General features: G+C 46.2%; 1 protein-coding gene across 1 annotated transcript in view; it reads left to right on the forward strand.

The window, feature by feature from the left end:
• Positions 1 to 10,915, forward strand: part of LASP1 (LIM and SH3 protein 1) — a 46,788-nt gene extending 35,873 nt beyond the window's left edge. The window contains exons 5-7 of the mRNA XM_006889371.1: positions 7,487 to 7,643; positions 8,049 to 8,152; positions 10,494 to 10,915. Coding sequence (XP_006889433.1) covers positions 7,487 to 7,643; positions 8,049 to 8,152; positions 10,494 to 10,667 — 435 coding nt within the window. The 3' untranslated portion in view covers positions 10,668 to 10,915. The remainder of the gene's footprint in view (positions 1 to 7,486; positions 7,644 to 8,048; positions 8,153 to 10,493) is intronic.

The following is a 10,915-nucleotide window of genomic DNA, read 5'->3' on the forward strand; positions in this document are numbered from 1 at the left end:
ACCATGTAATCTGTGTTCTTTTATGTCTGGCTTTTTTGCAGCATTTAAAGATTCATCCATTTTTTTTTTTTTTCTATAATTATATTTTATTAATTTTCATAAACATTTACAGAGATTTTGGGCTTCCACTCATTCATTGTTGCACTATTCTCTCTACCCTCCTCCCAGTTTGTTCTTGTCCAAATGCCACAGTGCTTGTCAAAGCCAGTTCTGATTAATCTTCTTTGTCAGTGTATCCTTTGCCATTCCCTATCACTCCTCCCTGAGAGAGACTTCACCCTGAGTCATAAGGAAAAGGGGACGGTGTATTCTCTTAGCTACTTCCTGCTGAAAAGGGACGCTGTGGGTTTCAGGGTGAAGATCTTCTCTCACTACTCTAAAGGGCCCCTTTGGCAGTAGGAAACACATACACTATTATGGAGATTGATTTTGGAATTCAGATGCACTCTTATTGATTGTGCTTGGCTGTACATGTACATATCCTTCAAGATGTATCATGGGGGTATTGCAACCTAGAAGACACAAATTTGACTAACAAGTTATAAGTACATGAGTCCAAAAGTTATGGAAAAGTAAAAGAAAAGATTCTTTCATTGTTTTACAAACCCTCCCCCAGGTCCCCTCCACCATGCAGCCCTCGCTCTAGTCTCCTGTGATGACAGAAATACCCAGTTACATCTCTCTTTTAGACGGTTCTCTCCCTCCTCTGCTTCAGTGCAGTATACATTATTGAACCCATCTTACTCAGTGTCTCCCTAACCCCAAGGACAGTCCCATTCTACAACAGTGGCATCATGTAATATTTGTCCTTTTGTGACTGGGATATTTCACTCAGCATAATGTTCTCCAGAGTCAACCATTTTGAATAATATTGCATGAGTTCCTTGTTTTTCAATGCAGCATAGTATTCCATTGTGCGAATATACCACAGCTTCTCTAGCCATTCGTTTGTTGATGGGCACTTAGGTTGTTTCCAACTCCTTGCTATTGTGAACAAAGCTGCAATGAACATGGGTGTGCATATATATGCTTGGATGTCAGCTATTCATCCATATTTTTGCATGTAGCTGTAGTTCACTCTTTTATTGCTATAGAATGTTCCAGTGTATACAGTATTTTCACATATTATGCACGCATGCACATAATTCTATTTGCATAGTGCACACAGAGCACGTAAGAAACATTTAGAGATGTGGCTCGTTCTGCAGAACCTGTCTGACAAACATTATTTGTGTAAAAAAATAGGTAATTTTACAGTGTTTTATTGAATCTGTTGTTGATGAATGTTTAGATTGTTTCTGTGCAGCTATGGTTGTCCACATATGTAGATTGTAAAGATGGTGTAAGATTAGGCAGGGGTTTGGCCTGTTGAAACCTTTGGTAAACCACTGTAGTCAGTGCAACAGCACCTAACAATAACAACAGAACTTCTGTGGAATGAATTGCTGGATCATAAAATTTATATCCCTTCAACTTTAAATGCTGAATTTAATAATTTCCAAAAAACACTTCTGCCTTACCCTCCCACCACCATTGCACTGCATCTTCAGACTTGTTAATTTTTTTTTTGATCATGCATATGGTATTCCATTATGGTATTAATTTGCATTTCTCTGTTTACTAATGAAGTTGAGTACAGATATAAATTTGTCTTAAAAATACAAAAAGGAAAAGAAAATACCATTAGGGAACACTGGTGGCCTGGTGTTAAGAAGCTGTGCTGCAGTCCTGCGGGCACACTGTGTGAATCCACCAGTTGCTCTGCGGGAGAAGGATGGGCATTCTCTCCTGTGATTTACTGCCTCTGAAAACCTACTGGAGAGTCAGAGTCTCGGTTCTAACTTGACAGAACAGCAACAGTAGGGAGTGGCCTTGCATAGTGCTCCAGAAATAAGGATCTGCTATTAGTACTAAATTCTAACTTAATAACTACTTACCTACCTCTTAAACCTTGATTTCCCCAGTCTTTGACATGGGGATGATAATAATGCTTTACTGTTCCTGGGCTGACTGAGAAAAGGATATGAGTATAAGCGCGTCAGGGTACTAAACAGGCCTTCAGGAAACAGAAGATACTCTTTTTTTTTTTAACTAGGTAGTGGATAGTGAGTTGATTATTCCATTCAAAGCTGGTGTTCCTTTGTTAGCTGTGATGTCGAATCATGTGGGCAGCGATGTGTCAAACCTCTGTTTTCCACCACAATTAGAGGAGTATAGGTGTTCAGAGCCAGCACAGAAAATGTGGGTTCTCAGGCTTTGGAATAAACCCTCACCTAATGTCCCAGAGTTCGGATCAGCAGAGGCCTGGTTGGGTGAAGACGCCTAAGAACTTAGATCTGTGTTTGCCTCTGTCGTCTTTGGGCCCTCAAACGCACACACACTTGGGTCTCACCGGTACAGTTAGTTTAAGATATCTTCCACGGAGGCCGGGGATTGTTGGTAAATGGAAACCCTACTGACATTTCTGGGCTTGATGCCCCTGTTCAGAGTCTTAGAATAACCGAACTTTTCAGAGCTTGGAGGGACCGGCCAGGCCCTCAGAGTCAAACATTCCTTGACCTTCTTGATGTGCTAATACCTCCTAACGGAACTCTTGTACAGCATAACGCTTTGTGCAGGCTGCTGATCAAAAGGTCTGGGATTCAAAACCACTTGTGAGACTGATGAACAGTCTCCTCCCATAAAGATTTGTTGTTCTTGTTGTTGTTGTGTAACGTCAGGCCGGGACTGAACTATAGCTGGCCATCCAGCAGGTTTTCAGAGGCAGTTAATCACACAGGAGGAGACTGCCCATCTTTCTGTCATGGAGCGGCTGGTGGATTTGAACCACATACCTTTGTGTTGGCAATGCAATTCCTTACTGACCTCGGAAACCTAATGGAGGGTCACTTTGAGTCACAGTGGGTAATACACGTAATGTGCCAAATTTGTTTAAAAAGCTATTAAGTTGACCTAATATGAGGAACGAACTTCCTCGTTTACTGAAGGGAGGATGAAGAAGGGAAGAACATGGGCTTTGTATCCAGGTGGGCTTGGGTGGAAAAACCAGCAGCATCATATCTCGACCCATTAATCCTCTGCACTCTGCCTCCTGGGCTCAGTGCCTGGGTCCTTCTCTGTCAAATTAGAGTGATTTTATGATTATCATTCCTTTTGAGAGTAAAAGGGAGTGGCTCTTAATATTTATTCCAAAACAACATGAATGAACTGGGAAGCAGGGAAAAATAGGGCATGTGGCCGCCCTGTTCCAGCCTTCTGTTAGGGGGCCAGCTTGGCTGTGATTTTGTCCCTGTGTTACCAGCTTCAGCTGTTGCATAATGAAAATGCTTCCTGGAAAGTATTTACTTTCTGAGCCTCGTTTCCCTCTTCTGTAAAATGAGAATTAAAGTGTGCGTATCTGACTTACTTTTGAGGTGGTTATTGTGAGGACTAAGAGAGAGGGTGAGAAAAGCCTTTGTGATTGTGAACTCAGAGTGAACAGTTGTGTAACTAAATATTACTCGTATTGTTTCTAACAGGCACTGTATGCACTGATAGGAATGTGTCATTTCTCCAGTGTTCAGACTGCTGTTAGCTCAGCCCACGCGAGTTAACTGGCCGCAGTTATATCTCTTATGTGTAGTGACTTCTTAAACCAAAAAATTGTGAATTACTTCTCTAAGTAAATTTTCCATTCAACAGTTCATACACATTTCACTTCTTGTTATTGATTGCAATTCCCACAAAGTAATGACCTTTCCACCATATCCTCCCTGTGTTTCTCTTTCCATTCCTCCTTTCCTCACCCTTTCTGGCTTCTGAACTTTGTCTTTAAGCAAATGCCGCCCTTAGAGCACAAATGAGCGATTGTTCTAAGGACTGTGTACCTCTCTAGTGTAACTGTTAATCTTTCAGACCTCTCTATTGTTGGGCAGAAAGTTGAGCTATAGAGGTGAGTTCAGTTCTAGGCCTGCGGGGTGACTAAGGGCCAAAGTTTTAGGATTCCACCAGTCTCAGACACCTGATTTTTCTTTCGGTTCCCCCTGCCCTTTTTGTATGATTGAGGGTTTCCCCTTCATTTCCCTGACACTCTTTTTAGGACCTTCTGATGTGATCCCTTTCAGAGTGGTGGGGACCATCTAATTCTTCTGGCCTGAGGCTCCTGAAGGTTGAGGTCTGCATCATCTGTTATTCCTTGGGACTAATTGTTTCCATGTGTTTTTCCTTTCTTCCACTCAGCTTTAGACAGAGAGTTGCACTTTTATAAGCCTCTGACTTTTTTAGGGAACAGGATGGATCCCGCTAGCTGCTTGTGGAGGAACACATTTGCTCACGTGTGCTTTCAGCTCAAGTGGGTTGAGGTTCCTAGAGCTGGTTGCAACCCTCAAGACAATGTGAGAACTGATAGCATCACACGTGTTTCTACACATGAGGAAACTGAGGCCCAGGAGAAGAAGCTATCTCCTCCAAGGTCACACGAGCTCATGACCCCAGGGATGAGACATGGATTGGAGGTCAAGGAGAAGGGAACCTTGGTTAAGTACCAAATCTGTAAGACATGCTGGGGTCTAGAACCAGGCGTTGGTCCTTAGCTGGCCTGCACCCTTGGCAAGGAGAAAGACCTAGGCCCAGACAGGACCACTACCCTAGGGCTCCTTATTACCCCCTCGTGAGTGCAGACACACAAAAGGGAGAGCTGTTACTCAAGGTAGCTGGACAGCTGTCCGTCTTTCCAGCCCACTGAGCTCAGCACAGGCCTCCGCTGGAGCGCCTTCCTCCCTGGTCACTGCTTCCAGTGGCCGAGCTTCTCTTCATTGCTAGAGAATCAACAGGAGAAGCTGACATCTCCCACCTGGAAACAAATGTCAGGAGAGCAGGCTAACTTTTGAGCCTAAGAAGTGACACAAATCAGCAACATAGGCCTCAGGCAGGGTGTCCCTTTCCCTTACACCTCCCTCACTGCATGCCAGCAGACATAGGACACTGAAGGAGCCGGGGCTGGGGAGATGCCTCTTTGCCCTGGTCTAAGGATCCGAGAGCAGGTTACTGCCCTGCATTGATGACATCCCGGTGCCCTTCTTAGTGGAGTGGGAGTTAAGGATGTGGATGGGTGTTCATTCTGATCAGGCCCTGCTCCACCTTGGAAATAGGTTCACCTGGAGGGAGGTCTTTTACCATTTGAGGGTAAGTCCCCACTTGCAGGCAGGAGAAGACTAATCCTGATCTAAGCTGTTCTTTTATATATGGATTTCCATTCATTCATTGTTGCACTTTTCTCCCCACCCACACGTACTGCCCAGTTCACTCTTCTCTTTGAAACGTAAAAGAAAAATTCCTTCATTGTTATACCATCCCTTCCTCCAAGTCCACTCCACTATGTAGCCTTCATTCTGGACTCCTGTCAAGACAATAATACCTAATTATATATCCCTTTAAAATAGTTATCTCTTTCATCTGTTTCAATGCAATATACATAATTTATCCCATCTTTCTCAGTCTCCCCCCAAACCCGATGCCAGTCCTCTGTTATAACAGTGGTATTATGCAGTATTTGTCTTTTGGTGACTGAGATATTTCACTCAGCATAATGTCCTCCAGGGTCACCCATTTTGTGTAATATTTCATGAGGTCCTTGTTTTTCAATACAGCATAGTATTCTATTGTGTGAATATACTAGAACTTCTCCATCCATTCGTTTGTTGATGGGCAGTTGGGTTGTTTCCAACTCTTTGCTATTGTGAACAGAGCCGCAATCCACATAGGTGTGCACTGATCCAAACTCTTAAAGGAGACATTCTTCATCTGCAGACCAGACTCGTCCCCAATTCTGTCCTGGGCTTAGGGACATAAATATTGTAGAGAAAGTCTGTGTAGTGTAGCCAGCAGTATTGAGGTCATGCAGGTGTTCCCATTGTTTACACAACCTGTATTTCCAGCCCAGCTATTAATATTTGAGCCCTGCCTGGCCATTTATGAAAGCTGAAGATGAGAGCAGATAGCAGAGAAAGACTGGAAAGGGGCTGACCAATGGACTGGACAGTACTGGGCTGGGTCCTGGCCAGCAGCTTGCAGGGCACAGGTCCCTGGCTCCTTCTCCTTTCCTCGCCCCTCCCCATCCCTTTTTCCACTGGGAGAGTCACAAGGCAGGATCCTGGTGACAGGAAGTGAAAAGGGAGGTTCCAGTCAAGTGACCCATGGCCGAAAAGCTATTCAGGGCCTGGGCTTGCTTGAGACAGGACTGATTTCTTGCTATGTTCTGCTTTCTGACTTTCCCCTGGGCAGGGACGGGAGTGGCTCTTCTACCTGTCATTCTGTCCCACTTCCTCCCCAGCCCCTCCATCCAGCCCAACACAAGGATGCCACAAAGCCTCACACCAGGGGCCTGCAGCCCCCACCCCCCACACCAGTTTCCTCTCTGAGAACTAAAGAAAATAAACCCCACCAGGGTTTTCAAAGTGGGGCATGGACAGCACGTCCCACAAGTAGGGCCCAATGAAAACCTTAGAAAGCCTGGTTCTGCCTCTTTTTTACCTCACCCTTTAAAAAATTTTGTACCCTGTGAGTTTTGCCGTATATGTGTATTTCCGTACTTCCAAAGTGATGTACTTACATGTGATTTCCAAGATTCCATAATTTGGGGCTTGAGCAAAAAAATAATCTACTGATAGGGATGTACAAGCAAATGGGGGTCATAAACATTGTGTGAAAGGCCAGATGGTAAATGGTTTTTTGTTTTCTTGGCAGTTAGGTCTCTGGTGCAAGGACTCAATTCTGCTATAGCACAAAACCTCCTTAGACAGAGGATGTGGTCGTGTCCTGACAAGACTTGATTTATAGGCACTGAAATTTGAATTGCAGGGAAATTTCACTTGTCGCAAAATACTCTTTTGATTTGTTGTCCCTCAGACATGAAAAATGTAGACGGTGCTCTTAGCCCAGGGCTTTATGCAATGAGGCAGTAGATAGATTTGGCCCATGAACCTCATATTGCTGTTCTGAGTTCTAAAACTTGAACCTGCTTCACATTTGCCTAGGAAGGTTTTTAAGAACCCATAGTGTGTCGTGCCAGCCCTGGCTTTATAGATCCTGTGGGGGCCCTGGAATATGCATTCCAGTAGCAACTAAGTTGATTCAGAAGAAATTGGTCCAACGATGAATCTTTGAGAAGCCCAGTTCTGGAGGGTCTCCAGGGTTTTGGTCTATTCGGTTCAGCCAATTCCTGCCCCTGCCAAGTGCCTGAGACAGTGCTGTGGAAGCCCTAGGCCAGGCCTGGGGATGAGACATACAGAACTCTTCCAGGAGCTGCTGCCCAATGGGGGACACTGACCATCTACATCACAGCAGTGCCCTCCATGCTGTGGTGATAGATGCGAGGCCTGGAACTCAGCCAGGTCTCTCCACCTAGACTCCTTTCAGGAAGCTTTCTTATTCCAGGATCTGGTGTGTATCAGGAGGGACACTTGGGTTGGCTCCTGGCGTCCTTTACCCAGTGTCTTCTGCTCTGTAGATAAAGTACCACGAGGAGTTTGAGAAGAGCCGCATGGGCCCCAGCGGAGGTGAAGGGCTGGAACCAGAGCGCCGAGACTCCCAGGACAGCAGCAGCTACCGACGGCCCCAGGAGCATCAGCAGCAGCAGCCTCACCACATCCCGACCAGCACCCCAGGTGAGGGCCAACCTGTGGGCCATAGGGGTGGGAAGGAGGGTGGACAAAAGTCCTGTGCACACTGCTTCCAAACTCCAGGTCCCACTTCATCAAAGACGTGAGAGCTGGAGTCAGGCCTGGGGGTAGGATGGGGAGGGGGCCTGAGAGGAGCAGAGGGTAGGCCCAATGTGATGAGAGGGGACACCTCCATTCTCCAAGAGGTCCCTGTGCGATGGGGACATAATGCCTCCTGAAGAGTCCACAAAATGGACCTTGAGTAAAGGGTGGTAAATTCCAGGTTGAGGTGTGTGATGCTGCTTACAGGAAGGGAGTGGCTTGTCTCAGGGAGATGATATATGGTGTGGGCCTTCTGGTGGGAGGAATGGAAGGGCATTTTCTGAGGCCCTGTCTCCACCTGTTTTGCAGTTTACCAGCAGCCCCAGCAGCCACCGATGGCCCAGTCCTATGGTGGCTATAAGGAGCCTGCAGCCCCCGTGTCCATACAGCGCAGCGCCCCAGGCGGCGGTGGGGTGAGTAGCCATCCTGAGATGGGCAGATCCAGGAGGCCTTGCTTCTCCTGGCCTTTGACCCTGATCCTTGTTGTCTGTCTGTTGATACTGGGGATCTCATAGTTTTCCTTTTTTAAAAAATTACTTTCTCTTTTTGAAAGTAAAAAGTAAAGGTTTGTTAGAAAGTTACATCAGAAAGATGGGATGGATCTTCCATCTTGGAAACGAAGTGTGTGAGGCCTTAATTACTTTTAAAATTGTGATTCGAGTGGAAGTTTATAAATCCAGTTTGTTTTCTGTTCAACTATTTGTACACATATTGTTTTAGAACAATAATTATAATACCTACTTCCTCCCTTTAATGCTCATTTCCGTTAATCCTTCACTTCAGCCTAACAGGCTTTGTGCTCAGACAGACACTGTTCTTTTGATCTGATGTGGTTGGTTGTTTTAAGGAGTGAATGCCTCCCTGGGATCTCAACCTTTCACACTGAGAGGAAGGAAAGGAGGTGGAGTGGGCAGGGTCCTGTCTTCGGATCCAGCCTGGGACATTCCTTGAACAAGTCATTTTGTTTCTCACCTATGAGATGAGGCATTTGGACTCAGAGACCTTCCCTCTCGGGTTCTGAGCAGTACAGATAGAGATTAGGGGCTTCTTAAGGAGTTTGCCCCACACAGATCCCAGGACCTAACTTGGGGTATTGCACAAGCTAATCTAACCCTGGAAACAAATGTTAGAGTCATTGCTGTTGAGTTGGAACTAATTCATGGCTGACCCTCCAGAGAGTTTTTGGAAGCTGTAAGTTGCATGGAAGGAGATTGCCCATCTTTCTCCTGAGGAGCCACAGGTGGATTTGCACTACCAGAGAGGAGCGGCCTTCTGGCTAGCAGCATAGCTCTGTACAGACCCTGCCACTGGAGTTCCCAGAGACAGGACGGTGCCAAAGGCAGTGAAGGTCGGAGCAGGTTAGACTTTAGAGCCACCTCTTCACCGCTGGCAGATTCTGTGGACAGTCACTGAACACTCCCTAGAGCTGGGAATGGATTTGCCTATTTGCAGGTTTGGAAGGTGGAACCTGTTAGTTACTGTGTCACCTGGAGATTTTTCTCCTAAGAAAATGTCTTTGTCCTGAATTTAGGAGAGAAGCCAGGCTCACCACAACTTTAAAAAGAAAATCTGGTGCTTATAATAATAAAATCAGGAATTAATAAGGCGTGCCATCTTTTAAAAATATTTCTCTTGGCACTGTGTCCATTGAACCTGACATACTAGTGTTTGGGAGGTGGAGTAGAACTGACTGTACTGAAACCTTACTTACTGTGTGCCTGGCTCCGGTTGCCGTTTTGGGTGTTATCATGTCAGTTCAAATCAAACCTATGTGACCGGTAAGAGTGTCCCATAGGATTTCATAATCTTTATAAGAACAGATCTTTTTTCCTCATGTGGGTTTGAACTGCCAACATTTCAGTTAGCACTTAAATATTGTGTCATCAGGGCTCGTAGACTCCTTCACAACTCATTGTCGAGTTGATTATAGAGACTCTGTAGGCAGGAGTAGAACTGCCCGTAGGGTTTCCAAGGCTGGGAATCTTCACGAAAGCAGACTGCCACATTTTCTCCCTAGTGACTGGTCGGTTTCCACCACTCATCTTTCTGCTAGCAGCTAAGTGCTTTAACCACTCTGCCACCAGGGCTCCTTTGGCTCCTTCATACTATACTGCTCTGCTCTACTCTACTACATACTACTACTGCTGCCTCAGCTGACCTTCCAGCAGGTTTTCAGGAGGCTGTGACTTGTATGGGAGAAGCTGCTGCTGGATTCGAACTGCCAGAGAGGCACTACCTTTGGGTTAACCTATAGGCCACCAGAGTGGCCTTGGTTCCTTCCTTGGTGTTATGTGCCATCGAGTCAGAACTGACCCATGGCTGATGATTCAGTGAGTTTTCAGAGGTAGTAAGTCGCACAGGAGGAGATTGCCCATCTTTCTCCTGCAGAGCTGCTAGAGGATTCGAACCACATACCTTTGGGTTGGCAGCACAGTTCCTTACCACTAAGCCGCCAGAACACCCTGATGCCAAGTACATTGTCAGAAGTGGGATTGCTTTTATAGAGTGTTATATGGCTGAGTAACCTAAGATTTGTATGATGTATATTATACATGAATGGGTGATTGGAATACCAGTCTGCTCTGTAAGCTTTCACTCAAATCACAATTTTTTTTAAAAAAGAATGTTTGTGGCAGAGCCCAGCCTCGGTCTCCCAGCCCTTGGCTCACTGTCTACCCGGGGATCTGCTGGGAGGTCTTAAAATGACAGAGAAATGGCTCTGTGGCCCCAGAGTGACTGTGCTCCCCTCCACAGAAGCGGTACCGCGCCGTGTATGACTACAGTGCAGCCGATGAGGATGAGGTCTCCTTCCAGGACGGGGACACCATCGTCAACGTGCAGCAGATCGACGACGGCTGGATGTATGGGACCGTGGAGCGCACCGGTGACACGGGCATGCTGCCGGCCAACTACGTGGAGGCCATCTGAGCTACATGGTGGCCGCCGGCAGCACCCTGCCCACCCTCCGTCTTCAGTGCATTCCACAGCATCACATCCGTCTGAGGTGCCATCCGGCGCTTGGGAGTCTCTGATTTTTTTCAATCTGCAACAGCTTGTTTCCTCCCGTCCCCCCTCCAGCTTCTTTTGCCAACTGAAGCCTTGTCTGCCATTCCCTCGGGCTCCTCCTCTGGCTGGTTTCCCCCTTGGACAACTTCTGGGTTTTTCTCTCTGGATGG

The sequence above is a fragment of the Elephantulus edwardii genome, unplaced genomic scaffold, assembly GCF_000299155.1.
Source record: "Elephantulus edwardii isolate Elephantulus edwardi_28Jun2011 unplaced genomic scaffold, EleEdw1.0 scaffold00077, whole genome shotgun sequence".
Lineage (NCBI taxonomy): Eukaryota > Metazoa > Chordata > Mammalia > Macroscelidea > Macroscelididae > Elephantulus > Elephantulus edwardii.